Source organism: Chiloscyllium punctatum, chromosome 39 (genome assembly GCF_047496795.1).
Source record: "Chiloscyllium punctatum isolate Juve2018m chromosome 39, sChiPun1.3, whole genome shotgun sequence".
Classification (NCBI taxonomy): Eukaryota; Metazoa; Chordata; class Chondrichthyes; order Orectolobiformes; family Hemiscylliidae; genus Chiloscyllium; species Chiloscyllium punctatum.
The window spans coordinates 31,634,372-31,650,681 of record NC_092777.1 but is presented as its reverse complement, the minus strand read 5'-3'; the positions used below and the strand labels follow the sequence as shown (position 1 = coordinate 31,650,681).

The 16,310-nt window shown below is 43.3% G+C and overlaps 1 protein-coding gene and 1 long non-coding RNA gene across 2 annotated transcripts in view; one reads left to right on the top strand and one right to left on the bottom strand.

The window, feature by feature from the left end:
• Nucleotides 1-325: 325 nt before the first annotated feature.
• LOC140463915 (uncharacterized) lies at nt 326-11,949 on the bottom strand. The gene is made up of 2 exons (XR_011954817.1): nt 11,805-11,949; nt 326-3,946 (listed from the first exon to the last, which is right to left on the bottom strand). It is a non-coding gene; the product is annotated as an uncharacterized lncRNA (long non-coding RNA).
• A 571-nt stretch (nt 11,950-12,520) lies between these two features.
• The window catches only part of LOC140463913 (Na(+)/H(+) exchange regulatory cofactor NHE-RF1-like), a 104,855-nt gene continuing 101,065 nt past the window's right edge, over nt 12,521-16,310 (top strand). The window contains exon 1 of the mRNA XM_072558391.1: nt 12,521-13,109. Within this exon, the coding sequence (XP_072414492.1) occupies nt 12,672-13,109 (438 nt within the window). The 5' untranslated portion in view covers nt 12,521-12,671. The remainder of the gene's footprint in view (nt 13,110-16,310) is intronic.

Sequence of the window (16,310 nt, the reverse complement as noted above, 5' to 3'; positions counted from 1 at the left end):
AAGACAAGGTGAGGTTACAGAACAGGAATCAATTGGTAAGTGTGACCCTATTTTAAAATCATACTTTTAGACCTATATATTCAAAATGAAAATTCATATTTATATTTACACATCCACATTTAGAATTATTATTGTGAATCAATCACAGTGTAATTTTGAGTTGATAAGATGTAATTAGCAGATTGGCACAGACAATGGTTCACGGTTTCAAACCTTTATAACCAAAATCAAAAATTTGGATTGAACATATGGCAGTTCAACTTGTTAATGATGCTGGAGAAGCAAAATCCCCGACTGAGGACAAAGACTCAGGAGGCAGGTAGAATTCAGGCACGTGGCAGTCATTATTCAAGCAGTCACCACATTATGCATGGACAGGGCCAAAGACAAATATTCTCCTCAAATCTGGCCTCGACTTGAGGACTTAGTTATCCTCTTAATCTTTGGCTCAGATTGGAAAAGAGGTCAATGACACTCTGGCTCTTACAGTGAAATCTGATATTTTTATACATGTTGTGTTACAGCAATCAAATACAATGTGGTTACTGTGCCCTTCCCCTTATTCTATACATCCAACCTTATGAAACACCTGACCAATGGTGAATACTCCTATTGACAGCCCTGGGTTCCCATGAACTCATGGTGTTTAGCAGGCATTGTAACCGCTAGGCCTTGGGATCTTTCTATGTGTCCTATTAATTTTCATTGCAAAGTTACTGGTTAGACATGTCCCAAACTTGCATATCTCTAAGGACTGCTTGAATTTTGTTGTTCAATGTATTCATTTGCTATCAAATTCTGTTAATCCTCATATTTTCCCGTTGTCCTAATAATATATAAAACATACAAAAGACAGTTGGTTCTAACTAATTACTATAAGATCGTAATACTAATTTCTATTATAAAGTTAGTTATATGTAAAGTTTTATAGCTACCTCTATTGTTAGCACTCTTTAGCTAATGAGTTGCAAGCAATATTTTTGTTACAACAAGATATACCAGTCATCCCTTTAGTGATAAAGAAAAGGTTTCCCGAGACTGATTAACTCTTACATCTATATTTGAATCTTTTCCCATAATACTTTTTAATAATCAATGTATTTCGTTATATACGTGTAACTATAATTACATTGGAATCTGTGATTATCTGAAGAATCTTTGACTAGAACCTATTAATATTGTTAACAACTTCAAAGAAATAACTAATTAAAGCAAACTATCTTTTCACAGCTGCATAATGAGCTAGGCTGACTGTCTTCTGGAGTGATTTACACTACTTGCCTAACTGACTCTGTTCTGCCCTTGGACGTTTTCTTTCCAATTGTTTCTCATAAACCTTCTTGCAGCTTTCGTTTGTGCAATACTCCCTTTGTCTTCAGAATATCCCTGTCTCAAAGGGATCTTGTCTGATTTAAATGCTGAAGCAGGCTTTCAATTCTATTTATCCACTTCGTCAGCCATTTTGTGTCTAAATGTTATGGGCAACCCTTTCAGATACGTAGGAAAGTAACATTTTTGGGGGGGGGGGGGGTGGCGAGTATCTGAAAAAGTGATTGAGATGGATTAAGTGGGTGACAGAGTAGAATGTGGACAAAATGTGAACTTGTCCACTTTGACATGGAGAATTTAAAAAGGATATTATTTAAAAAGAGAGAGATTGCTGAATTCGTGGTACAAAGGGATCTGAGTGATCTGGTACATGAGTTACAAACAGTTATACCATAAGGCCACAAGACATGGGAGCGGAACTAGGCCATTCAGCCCATCGAATCAGTTTTGCTATTCATTAAAGTTGTGGTTGATCTGATAATACTCAACTTCACTTCCTTGTCTTATCCCATAACTCTTGATTCCCCTGACTGATTAAATATCTGTCTATCTCAGTCTTGATTATACTTAATTAGCCAGCTCAACAGTCCTCTGCAGTAAAGAATTCCATAGATTCACTGTCTTCTGATACAATAAATTTCTTCTTATCTCTGTCTTCATCTCTTCCTGTGTCTTCTTTGTTCCTAAGATTGAAAAATCAGCTGTTGTCAAAATCTTGTTTGCTGCTAGCTCACTTGGCCAACTTTCCTCAAAAGTGCCCCCTTTCCCTACTTCTGAAGCTTACATCTTGCTCTTGTTTCTCTCCTATCTCCCCTCTTGTCCTCTCTGAGCTCATCCTGTTTGTGAAACCCACTATCTGCTCCTATGATCCTATTCTCATTAAACTACAAATCACCCAACATTCTCTTCTGGTCCCCATATTAGCAGAAATTGCAAATGATTTTCTTAGCTCAGTTGTCTTTCCTTTAAATTTTCTATGATCATCTATCAACGTTAAAAAAAAAGAACCTTTGACTACATTGTCTAGGCAATCTATCACTCTACCTTCATCCTCCCTTTCCTCTCCAAAGTCCTTGAATGTGTTTCACTTCCCAAAAACCATTCCCATCTTTTCTGGTTTACTCCAGTCAGGTTTCTGCCCCTGCCATCATACTTACGTTGAACTAAATGTTGTCCGTTGGTGACATTTACTGAGACAAAATGTTAGTTTTCACATTTATATTGGCAAGACCCAGTGCTACCTCACTAATAACTGTCTGGATGCTTGCGCTGTTTTTAAAATATCAGATTGTTTAACCAACATCTAGTAGTGGATAAGCAGAAATTTCTTCCAGTTAAGTATCGGAAAGACTGAAGCTATTTATTTTGGTCTTATCTTCAAACTCTTTTCCCAGCTATCAATTTGAACCGTCTCCCTCACTACAGTTTGAGATTATCTCTGTCTGCAACCTTGGTGTCACAACTGATCTCAAAGTGAGCTTCTGACCTCATAGTTGTACCAAACTAACACTGCTTATTTCTACATCTGTAATATTGTTTAACTTTGCCTTGTCTCAGGTTATCTGCTGCTAAAATCATCATTCATGACATTGATATCTCAACCATTCCAACCCACTCCTGGCATATCTCCCAAATTCTACTTTTTGTAAAATCAAGGTCATTAAAACTGACTGCCCATGTCCTAACTCACACTAAGTCCTCACCCCTATGCTTATTGACCTTCACTGGAACCTGGTTCCTTGATCGATAATTCTCATTCTTGTTTTCAAATCCTTCTGTGGCTTTGTCTCTCTCTCTCTCTCTTTCTCTTTCCTCCAGCTTGACAGCCCTCCAAGATGTTAACAATCCCCTAATTCTGGCATCTGAATTCTTTTTGCTCCACTAGGGTGGTACGTGTATGGAATAAGTTGCCAGAGGAAGTGGTGGAGGCTGGTCCATTGCAACATTTAAAAGGCATTTGGATGGGTATATATGGGAAGGGTTTGGAGGGATATGGGACGGGTGCTGGCTGGTGGGACTAGATTGAGTTGGGATATCTGGTTCACATGGATGGGTTTGACTGAAGGGTCTGTTTCCATGCTGTACATCTCTATGACTCTATGACTATACTACTGGTCATGCCTTCAACAGACTGAGTCCCAAATTCTGGAATTCCCTCCCTACACATCTTTGTCTCTTTATTCACTTTCCTTTTTTAAGACTCTACTTCATTGACCAACCGTTTGGTCATCTGACCAAGACCAGTAATGCCACCAGGAATGGTGGCCATTGCTAAAGCAGATAGCAGCATTGCAACATACAGAAGATGGGTAAAAATATATTTCAGAAACTTGAAAGGCTGAGTGCAGGTGGGGAAGCCTTCTCTTCCCATGGCCCCTTTTTGCATAAAGAAGTCTTTCCTGCAATGTCATTGTAAGGCAGTCTTCTGATAAGTTAACGTGGCAAGAAGTCCATAATTAGGGCCTTCACATTTGTCAATTAGTTGCCTGATTCTGATGAAGACGTTGACTCCTCTGCTCCTCAGATGCTGCCTGACCTGCTGTGCTTTTCCAGCGCCACATTTTTCGACTCTGATCTCCAGCATCTGCCATCCTCACTTTCTCTGACTCTGGTCTCACTGTGGGTAAAATTCCCCAAAGGTGAGAAACTGTCAATATAATTGTCTGCATGCCAATCCAGTCCAATATCTTTTTTATATGGCTTAGTGACATACTTTTATAATGGTTCAATCAAGCACTTTGGAAGGTTTCATTCTGTTAAACAGTTCATATAAATATGTTATTGTTGGTGTAATAAATGTTTATGTGTCATCTTTCCATAATGCATTTTGGAAATGCACTATATCCATTCATCTCTCTTATCCAACATTTTTATTGCAACCCCAAGAATGCTAATAAATTTGTCAAATATGATTTATTTTTCACAAATCAAATTGACACCTGATTGTATCATCATTTTCTAAAGGCCCTGTTGCTACTTGTTTGACATTGAATTCTGCCACTTTTCTAATTACAGATATTAGGCTAACTGACCTATAATTTCCTACTTTCTATGTCACTGCCTTTATTGAATAGAGACATCACATTTTCTGGTTTCCAATTCGCTGGAACCACATGGAACATAAAAGTACAGAGGATATAGAGAACTGAAATGGGTCATTCAGCCCAACTGGAATCATCAACTCCCTACAGTATGGAAGCAAGTCATTCAGCTCATCAAGTCCTAATATACTTTCCTAAGAGCATTCCATCCAGACCTATCTCCCTACCTGATCTCTGTAACCCTGCATTTCCCATGGCTAATTCACCTAATCTGCACATCTTTTGACTGTGGGAGGAAATTGGAGCACCCAAAGGAAACCTATGCAGACACGAGGAGAATGTGTAAACTCTGCTCAGACAATTGCCTGAGGGTGGAATTAAACCGGGGTCCCTGGCATCAATGCTAAGCACTCAGCCATCATGCTGCCCTTTAGTCCTGACTAATCCTTGATAATAGTTATACTGTACTGAAAGCTCTTCCCATCGGTACTTATCTAAATCTATATCATAACCAGCTATTTTCTTCTCCCTCAGTTGATTAACAAGCATCCTGTTAAATTCATGAATGCCATTTGCTTCAACTCCTCCCTGGCAGCAACTACCATGTTCTCACATGGTAGAAACACTTCTTCTGAATTTCCTGTAAGATTTCTTGGTGACTACCTTATTTTGATTGCCTCGAGTTATTTTCCTCCCCAAAAGAGGAAACATTTTCTCTCAATCCACCCAATCAAAACAATTCATCATTTTAAAGATCTCTGTTTGGTCAGCAACAAACTTACTGCTTCCAAAAGAGACCCAGCTTTTATAAAATGTATATACCATGCATTTCTGGTATAATTCATGTAACACTTAGAATCCCCACAGTGCGGAAAGAGGCCATTCAGCCTATTAAGTCTGCACCAACTCTCTGAACAGCATCCCACCCAGACACAGACACAGGTCCCCCCCCCCAACCTATTCCCATAACCCCACATTTACCATGGCTAACTCACCTAGCCTGCATATCCCTGAACACTATGGACAATTTACCATGGCCAATCCATCTAACCTGCACATCTTTGCATAGTGGGAGGAAACTGCAGCACCCAGAGGAAAGTCACATAATACAGAGAGAACATGCAAACTCCAACATTGGCAGTCACCCAAGGCTGGAATCGAGCCCAGGTCCCCAATGTCTCTACATCCTTCACTGCATGCAGTAATCTAAATGTGGACATTTGCAAGGTTACAAAACGTACTTTTCAATTCTATCTCTATAGAAAGAAGGTTGATTTCTTGGCTTTTTTATGATCTTGCCAACCTGTGGCACAGCTTTTAGTAAATGGTGTATTTTACTTTGAGATCCCTTTGTTCCTCTACCCCAGCTAGACTTGCAACTTCCAAGTTTGTTTTTATTTGGTTATCGTATGTGGGCATTGTTGGGTCAGTATTTATTGCTCATTCCTGGTTGACCTTAAAAATGTGGTAGTGAGCTGTCTTCTTGAACTACTATGGCACATTTAGTATAAGCACCCTGATAGTCTGTTATGGAGTTCCAGGATTTTAAAGGATAGTGATATATTTCCAAGTCTGGATGTGAGTCAGTTGTGGAGGAATTTGCAGGTGACAGCATTCTGGGCATCTGCTGCCTATGTCTTTCTCGGCAATAGTGGTTGTGGGTTTGGAAGACACTCACTAAGTGGTCTTGGTGAATTTCTGCAGTGCTTCTTGTCTGCTGCTATCTGTCAGTGGTAGAGATGTGAATTTTTTTTTGAATGTTGTACTAATCATTCGTCCTGGATGGTATTTTATTCTCTCATCAGACTTGTGTGTTGCTAGCTGGCCATTGAGAGAGTAGTGAGCTACCTTCTTGAACCACTGCAGTCCCTGTGTTGTAGGTTAACCCTCCATGCCTTTAGGAGGGATTTCAGGACTTTGACCCAGTGACACTGAAGAAATAGCAATACACTTTCAGGTCAGGATGGTGAGTGACATGGAGGGGAATGTGAGGGTGGTGGTGTTCAAAGTACTGCTACCTTTGTTCTTCTGATGGAGGTGATTATAGGTTTGGAAGGTGCCGTGAAAATCTCTTTGCCAAATTTCTGCAATGCAGCTTGTTGACAGGAAACACTGCTGCTACTGAGCATTGATGGTGGAGGGAGTGAATGCTTGTGGATGTGGTACTAATCAAGAGGGTTGCTTTGTCCTGGATGATGCAAAGCTTCACAAGTGTTGTTTGAAGCTGTACTCATCCAGGCAAATGGGGAGTATTCCATCACACACCTGACTTGTGGCTGTACATGTGTAGATGGTTACTCAAGAGTTGACTTACTCCCTGAAGTATTCCTAGCCTCTGGCTGTTTCTTGCAGTCAGTGTATTAATATTAGATTATATTACTTACAGTGTGGAAACAGGCCCTTCGACCCAACAAGTCCACACCGCCCCGCTGAAGCGTAACCCACCCATACCCCTACATCTACCCCTTACCTAACACTACGGGCAATTTAGCATGGCCAATTCACCTGACCTGCACATCTTTGGACTGTGGGAGGAAACCGGAGCACCCGGAGGAAACCCACGCAGACACGGGGAGAACGTGCAAACTCCACACAGTCAGTCGCCTGAGGCGGGAATTGAACCCGGGTCTCTGGCGCTGTGAGGCAGCAGTGCTAACCACTGTGCCACCGTGCCGCCCAATATGGTGAGTCCAATTGAATTTCTGGTTAATGGTAACCCCCAGGATGTTGATAGTGGGGAATTCAGTGATGGTAACACCATTGGATGTCAAGAGGGGATGTCCACATTGCATCTTATTGGAGATGGTCATTGCCTAGCATTTGTGTGGCATGAATGTAATTGCCACTTGTCAGCCCAAGCCTGGATATTGTTCAGATCTTTTTGCATTTTGATATGGACTGCTAAACATTGTGCAATCATCAAATCTGACCTTATGATGGAGGGAAAGTCATTGATGAAGCAGCTGAAAATGGTTAAACCTAGGACATTACCATGAGGAACCCATACAGAGATGTCCTGGAGCTCAGATGGCTGACTTCCAATGACCACAACCATATTCCTATGTGCCAGGATGACTCCAAGCAGTGGAGAGTTTGTCACCATTCCCATTGATTCCAATTTTGCGAGGGCTGTTTGATGCCACAGTCAGTTAAACCTGGTCTTGATGTCAAGGGCTGTCAATCTCACCTCATCTTTGAAATTCAGTATTCTTGCCCCAGTTTGAACCAAGGCTGTAATGAGGTCAGGAGCTAGTGGCCCTAATGAGAATCCAAGCTAGGCATCAGTAAGCTGGTTGTTGTTGAGTAGGTGCTGCTTGATAGCATTGCTGATGACACCTTCCATCGTTTTAATGAAGATCAAGAATAGACTGATGAGGCGGTAATTGGCTGGGTTGGATTTGTCCTGCTTTGTGTGTACAGGACATACCTGAGCAATTTTCCACATTGATGGGTAGATGCCAGTGTTGTAGCTGTACTGGAACAGCTTGGCTAGGATAAGTGTTCTGTATCCTTGCAGGAATATTATCAGGGCCTATGGCCATTGCAGCGTCTACTGCCTCCAACCATTTTTTGATATCACAAGGAGTGAATCAGACTGGATGAAGACAGGCATCTGTGATGCTGGGGACTATTGGAAGAGGCTGAGATGGATCATCTATTTAGTACTTCCACTTTAGCCAAGATTGTTGCAAATGCTTCAGCTTTATTTTTTGCACTTACGTGCTGGGCACTTCCGTCATTGAGGATGGGCATATTTATGGAGCTTCCCCCTCCAATGAATTATTTAATTGTCCATGAACATTCATGACTGGTTGTAGTAGGACTGCAGAGTTTAGATCTGATCCATTGGTTATAAGATTGCTTATCTCAGTCTATTACTTACTGCTTATGCTGTTTGGCAAACAAGTCATCCTGTTTGGTAGCTTCACCAGGTTGACACTTCATCTTCATGCTCCCTGGCATGCCCACCTGCATTCTCCATTGAACCAAGGTTGGTTCCCTAGTTTGATGGTAATGGTTGAGTGGGATGCCAGGCCAAAAGCTTGCAGATTGTATTGGAATATGTTTTGGCTGCTGTAGATGGCCCATAGTGCCTCATGAATGCTCTGGAGTTGTTAGATCTGTTTAAAATCAGTTGGATTTAGCACGGTGCTCATGCCACACAACATAACGGAGAGTATTCTCATTGGGAAGATGGGACTTTGTCTCCTCAAGGACTTTGCAGTGATTACTCTTAATAACATGCACTGATGCATCTACGGCAGGCAGATTGGTGAGAATGAGGTCAAGTATGGTTCCCCTCTTATTTCCCATCACTATTTGCCCCAGACCCAGTGTGGCAGCTGTGTCCTTCAGGATCTGATCAGCTTGATCAGTGTGTTGCTTCCGAGGTAATCTTAGTAGTATACATTGCCTTTCCCCACCCAGAGTAGTTTGCACATTGCCACCCTCAGTGCTTCTTCCAAGTGTTGTTAAACGTGGAGTAATACTGATTCATCAGCTGAAGGAGGACAGTGCATGGTAATCAATAGGAGGTGTCCTTGACTATGTTTAACCTAAAAATATGAAACTTCATGGGGTCCAGAGTCAATATTGAGGACTCAATTTAATGTTGAGGGCAACTACCTCCCAACTGGGCGGCACGGTGGCACAGTGGTTAGCACTGCTGCCTCACAGCGCCAGAGACCCGGGTTCAATTCCCGCCTCAGGCGACTGACTGTGTGGAGTTTGCACATTCTCCCCGTGTCTGCGTGGGTTTCCTCCGGGTGCTCCGGTTTCCTCCCACAGTCCAAAAATGTGCAGGTCAGGTGAATTGGCCATTCTAAATTGCCCGTAGTGTTAGGTAAGGGGTAGATGTAGGGGTATGGGTGGGTTGCGCTTCGGCGGGTCGGTGTGGACTTGTTGGGCCGAAGGGCCTGTTTCCACACTGTAAGTAATCTAATCTAAAACTGTACACCACTATGCAGCCACCTCTGTTGTGTCTGTCCTATAGGCGTGTCAGGACATATCCAGGGATGGCGCTGGTGATGCCTGGGACATTGTAAGGTATGATTCCATAAGTACATCTATGTCAGGCTGTTGCTTAACTAGTCTGTGAGACAACTCGCCCACGTTTGACACTAGGCCCCAGATATTGGTAAGGAGGACTTTGCGGTTTCAACAATGCTGTCTTGGCTGTTGTCATTTCAGTATCTAGGTTGATGCCGGTGGTCTTTGAGACTTCAAAACGACTGATACAACTGAGAGGGTTGAGGGTGTTGGAGTTGCACTTGTCAAAGCAAATGAGAATTATTCCATCACACACCTGACTTGTGCCTTGACTCTGGGAAGTCAAGAGGTGTTATTTGCTACAGAACTCCTAAGCTCTGATCCAAGTAGAAAACCACTTACCACATCTACTACTCTAAATTACTACTCTCAGTTTCCTGTCTCAAAGCCATTGCCACTTGTCTCTTACCTTATTATTGATCTGCTGTGGGGCACCTTATGAAAAGCATTTTGAAAATTAAGATAAATTCCATCTACCCCATTTCCTGCTCTGTTCTCTTCTGAAAAAAATTAGTACATTCATCAATTCTTCCAAGGTGAAGCATGGTTGCAGTAGTGTAGTCAGGTTAGTAGCAGGGATTCAAAATGGTAAGGTCCAAGGGAGTGTTGCTGAACAAAGAGACCTTGGAGTGTAAGTTCATAGCTCAATGAAAGTGGAGTCGCAGGTAGATAGGATCGTGAAGGCGCTTGGTATGCTTTCCTTTATTGTTCAGAGTATTGAGTGCAGGAGTTGGGAGGTCATGTTGCGGTTGTACAGGACATTGCTTAGACCACTGTTGGAATATTGCATGCAATTCTGGTCTCCTTTCTATCGGAAAGATGTTGTTAAACTTGAAAGAGTTCAGAAAAGATTTACAAGGATGTTGCTATGGTTGGAGGATGTGAGCTATAGGGAGAGTCTGAACAGGCTGGGGTTGTTTTCGCTGGAGCGTTGGAGGCTGAGAGGTGACCTCATAGAGATTAACAAAATCATGAGGGGCATAGATAGGATAAATAGACAATGTCTTTTCCCTGGGGTTGGGGAGTCCAGAACTAGAGGGCATAGGTCAATGGTGAGAGGGGAAAGATATAAAAGAGACCTACGGGGCAACTTTTTCACGCAGAGGGTGGTACATGTATGGAATGAGCAGCCAGAGGATGTGGTGGAGGCTGGTACAATTGCAACATTTAAAAGGCATTTGGATGGGTATATGAATGGGAAGGGTTTGGAGGGACATGGGCCGGGTGCTGGCAGATGGGACTAGATTGGGTTGGGCTATCTAGTCGGCGTGGACAGATTGGGCTGAAGGGTCCGTGCTGTACATCTCTATGACTCTAAGATATCAGGGTGGAGGAGCCCAGATCCAGGCCCCAAACTCAGTAAGAAACTGGGAGCTGTTCCAAAGACCACCACTTTATTGAGATAAAACTATAGATGAACTTTATTATTATATTTTTCTGGCTTATATTCTGCCTTTTGGTTTGTTTTCTGTGTTTTAAAATGCCGCCAGAAAGTTGCGACACTCAACAACACTTTTAACTGTATTTGTAATAAGTATATGTGCCAATACATCAAATCAAGCCAATCAATTGTATGGAATGGGACTGGCTGAGTAGGTCTTTCAGGACCCAGTACACAGTCTATGGGCCGAATGGCCGACTGCTGTACTGTAAAATTCTATGATGCAGCTAGATTTTCACTTTTGAAATCTATGCTGACTACATTCATTATTATATTTCTAATTTCTGGATGTTCTACTCTATCCAAAATCTAGGAAATTTTGCAGAAATACAAACAATACACCCACTATATCTGCAACTAGATTTTTCTGAGCATGTAAGATTGAGGCCATCAGTTTCATGAAAATTGTTGTTTGTTTTGTTCACACTATTTCTGCAGTATCGGTGATTTGTTAAGTCTTTTCCTTTCTTTCCGTTTTTTTTGTTTTCCACAGGAACAACATTTTTGCAAAGTGTTCGAATTTTAAAAATGTTGTAATGGTTTTGAGTAAAATATCAAAAATCTCGAAATTCCTGAAACTAGGGTTTCAGGGCGGCACGGTAGCACAGTGGTTAGCACTGCTGCCTCACAGCGCCAGAGACCCGGGTTCAATTCCCGCCTCAGGCGACTGACTGTGTGGAGTTTGCACGTTCTCCCCGTGTCTGCGTGGGTTTCCTCCGGGTGCTCCGGTGTGGGTGCTCCCACACTCCAAAAAGATGTGCAGGTCAGGTGAATTGGCCATGCTAAATTGCCCGTAGTGTTAGGTAAGGGGTAGATGTAGGGGTATGGGTGGGTTGCGCTTCGGCGGGGCGGTGTGGACTTGTTGGGCCGAAGGGCCTGTTTCCACACTGTAAGTAATCTAATCTAATCTAGGGTGTAGGTTTGATATTCAGACGTTTCATTACCTGGCTAGGGAACATCGTTAGTGGCGACCTCCAAGTGAAGAAGCTGTTGTCTCCTGCTTTCTATTTATATGTTTGTCCTGGATGGGGTTCCCGAAACTATTTGCGCCCTCAAAGAACATTTTGCAAGTTGCATTCTCTAACCAGCAGGAGACAGCATTGGCAACATGAAGGGGTAGGGGTAGGGGTGGGGGTGGGGGGGGTGATTTTTAAAAAAGTGACTATGACCATATATATTTACGAAGATTTGTTCTTGCGTGCACCAAGACAACATTGTTCTAAAGTTGGGTGCCCAGTGCAAAATAGCCGATACGCTGCTGAGCTTTGACTGAGTTTTCCTGCAATTTTCCTAGATTTGCAGTTCTCCCGCTTCCAGCTTCGCTCAGACTTGTCAATCAACAAGTTGCCCGGCGACCGAGGCGGGGTTTGCGAGGATTCTTAAAGTTCGTGATGCAGCCTCCTTTGCAAGTTTACGCCATGGTATTTTGAAAAGCATTCGCGGCGTGGAATTTATCATTTTTCCGTAGCGTGTTGCAGACTCTGAATTAATCGATGAAGATGCTAAACTCCTGCTTTCTCACGTCAGAGGGGATGCAAATTTGAAAGCAACGTGGAATAAATATTAATAAGGAGGCGGGGCCTTGCGGAGGACGGCTTCGATTTGGTAAAGCTTGAGATCCCCTGTCAGTGATTGGAGAGGGGAGCTGTCAGTCAAAAGGAGGCCGTCCCTGGCTGTGCGGATACTTTGTTGCAATTTGTGAATCGCGCGCAGACACTATCTCCGAGTACCACTTGGATACAGAGTATCCCCCAGTCATACTTCGATACAGTGTCCTCGAGTCAGTGACCGATTGAGGGTTTATCCCCACCATGACCAAGGAGCAGCTCCGGCCACGGCTCTGTATTATCGAGAAAGGCCCGAGTGGATACGGCTTCCACCTGCACGGGGAGAAGGGCAAGACCGGTCAGTTCATCCGCCTGGTGGAAGCGGCCTCTCCAGCTGAGCGAGCGGGGCTGCGGGCCGGGGATAAAGTGGTTCAGGTGAATGGGGATAACGTGGAGCAGGACAGCCACCAGCAAGTGGTCCAGAAGATCAAGGCGGTGGCCGAGCAAACCCGGCTGCTGGTGGTGGACAGGGAGACGGACGACCTGCTGAGGGCCCGGGGGCTAGTATGTAAGGAGGAGTACATCGACGGCATCCCCGACCCCACGGAATCGGACGAGGGGCAGCAGGAGGATCCCGAAGAGAAAAGCCCGGCAGCCGAGCCCAAAGCGGCAGACACTGTGTCTCAGAGCAGCAGCGAGAAGGTGAGGGTAGCCCGTGGATGGCGGGGGGGGTTTGGTGTTCAGGGAAGAGGCTGGCCCGATAGCGCACTGCTCTGAGAAGGGGGAACGTTCTCAGGAAGTGGGAGACGGCGGGGGTCACTGCCTGAGACAAAAGTAAGGTATAGGCATGAACGAGACGTGAGCACAGGAATCCCTGGGGTCCGCATGGTCGGAATGCAGGTTCCTTGGGGATGGAAGTGCGCAGCATCTGGAGAGGAAGGCCGGCGCGGTCGTCCTTCCCTGAGAAGATTTCCCAGCAATTCATCTGGAGTGGCTTATGAGCTAAAGTTAAAGGCTTAATGAATAAATATATCAGGAGCCGCCAGTGTGTGTGTATGCTGATTTGTTACACTGGCTGAGGGGTCAACGCTGGTCCTAACTCGAGACTCACTTAGTTTTTTTTACTGCACTAAGTCCAGGGTGTAAATCTGATGCTGAATTTACTTTGTCAAGTGAACAAGGCTATGGAATTTGGCTCTAACCACCACACAGTGAGCTGACAGCAGCAACCATCCAAGAACTAGGGAGAGATTTCACAGGATGCCACTGAACAGACTGGTATAGTATAGACTGCCCTTCTTTACTTGATACTGGAAGAAACTTGAGCTAGAACTTGCTGAATCTGTTGTTATACAGGGATCTGGTTTGAGAGAGTGTTGATTTTTGGTTTCCTTTCCTCCCATGTTACAGGAGACAAGGGTCGGTACCTCTGCTGTTTCAGCACATTTGAGCAGCAGTGTACCTTTCTGTTATACTTGCAGACATTCGCTAGTTTAGTTATTACCCTCGTATTTATTGTGATGATCACAGTTCAGGTATTGAGGTCAGAGTCTAAGCATTAAGTGCTAAAGCTATTTATTGGATAGGTGTGTGGTGGAATAACTGAAAATCTAATTAGCCCTACTAAAGCTGGCCCTCTGTTGAAAGCTTTGTCAATAGGTAATTCCCATTGGATCTTGTTAGGGGACTGTGTAAAACTCCATGTCTTGCAATTCTTTCCTTATCTAAAGATGAAGGGAAAGATTTGTAATTTTTAGTACCAGCCACTCAAAAATGGTTACCTGAAGTTTGTGGGTTACCCTCTGGAGACTTGAGGCTAATATCCGGTCTCTCCCTCTCTCGTGCAATATTGAGAGTGACATAACATTGTGTTGCTTGCATGGAGGTAAAAGATCCCACAGCATTATTTAGAAGAAGAGTAGGAGTGTTCTCTTGAATACAATATATAACAAAAAACTGTACATCCTGTAAATCTGAAACAAAAACATGACTTGCTAGAGAAACTCAGCAGGTCTGGCTGTATCTGTAGAGAGAAAGCAGAGTTCTGAAGAAAGGTCCCTGGACCCAAAACATTAACTGCTGTCTCTCCATGGATGTTGCCAGACCTGCCAAATTTGCCCAGCAATTTGGTTTTATCTTCTCCCAGGTGTCGTGACTGATGTTAATCCATCAGCCAACCTTAAAACTGACTATCTATTTGTAACCATGCTCCAGTTTGTGGGATTTTGCTGTACAGAAAGCAGACAGTGGGGATAAAAGGGATCTTCTCAGGATGGCAGCTGGTGACAAAGTGGTGTTCCACAAGGCTCAGTGCTGGGACCACAACTTTTCACTTTTATAAATTAACAGTCTAGGTGAAGGAACTGAGGATACTGTGGCTAACTGTGTTGATGATTATACAAAGATAAGTAAAGGGACTGGTAGCACTGTGGAGGCAGGGAGGCTTCAGAAGAATTTGGATAGGTTAGGAGAGTGGGCAAAGGAATGGCAGATGGATTACAATGTGGGAAAGTGTAAAGTCATGCACTTTGGTAGGAAGAATAGAGGCAAGGACTAATTTCTAAATGGGGAGAAAATTCAGAAGTCTGGAGTGCAAAGAGAGTTCTAGTCCAGGATTCCCTCAAGGTAAACTTGCAGGTTGAGTCAATAGTTAGGGAGGACTTGAATATAAAAGCTGGGAAGTACTTCTGAGGCTCTGTAAGGCTCTGGACAGTCCACATTTGGAGTATTGTGTGCAGTTTTGGCCCCGATATCTCAGGAAGGATGTACTGGCCCAGGAGCGTGTTCAGAGGTGGTTCACAAGAATGGTCCTAGGGATAAAAAGCATAACATATGAGGATTATTTGAGGACTCTGGGTCTATATTTGATTGAGTTTAGAAAGATGAAACATACTTAATACTAAATGGCCTGGACAGAGTAGATGTTGGGAAGATGTTTCCATTGGTAGGGAAGACTAGGACCTGAGGGCACTGCCTTAAGTGTAAAGGGAAGACCTGTTAGAACAGAGATAAGGAGAAAATTCTTCAGCCAGGGATTGAGTTTATCGAATTCATTGCTGCAGAAGGCTGGGGAGGCCAGGCTATTGAGCATATTTAAGACTGAGATAGATAGGTTCTTGAGTATCAAGGAGATTAAGGGTGATGGGGAGAAAGTGGGAGAATGGGGTTGAGAAACTTATCAGCCATGATCAAATGGCAGAGCAGACTCAATGGGCCAAATGGCCTAATTTCTGCTTCTGTGACTTATGGTCAACAAATGTTTGTCATATTGCAACAGTAAGAGAAATTTAGACATTCACAGCGCAAACTGTGCTTACTCCTCATCTTCATTCTGTCCATGGGATTGATTCCTGTTTGGAGATGGGAAAAGTACAGCATTGAGGCAGCAAGTTGGGGTTTCATTCCTATTACTGGGGAAAGGAAAGTAAAATGAAACAAAGAACTGTGAATGTTGGAGATCCAAAACAAAAACATTAATTGCAAAGAAACTCAGCAAATTTGCTGGCAGTGTTCTGACGAAGAGTCACCGAACTCAAAACATTAACTCTGTTTTCTCCCCACAGATGCTGCCAGACCTGCTGTGGTTTTCCAACAAATTCTGTTTTGTTTCCGATGAAGCATCATCGGACTGGAAATGTTAACTCAGCTTTCTCCCCACAGATGCTGTCGGTTTCTCCAGCAATTTCTGTTTTTGTTAAAGTAAACGTTCTTTCTTTTACTGTTTCCATTTAGACAGTTAGAGGTTCTTTACACTTACTGTGACAGGCAGTAGTGTACGTTTTTCTGTATTGGAGATACAGCCTGGTTGACATCAAGTAGATTTTCTGATAAAACAAATTAAGCCAGTGAACAGTTTAAAACTTTTCCTTCAGATGGCATGCATTTTACTTTTCTTGAGTGAGG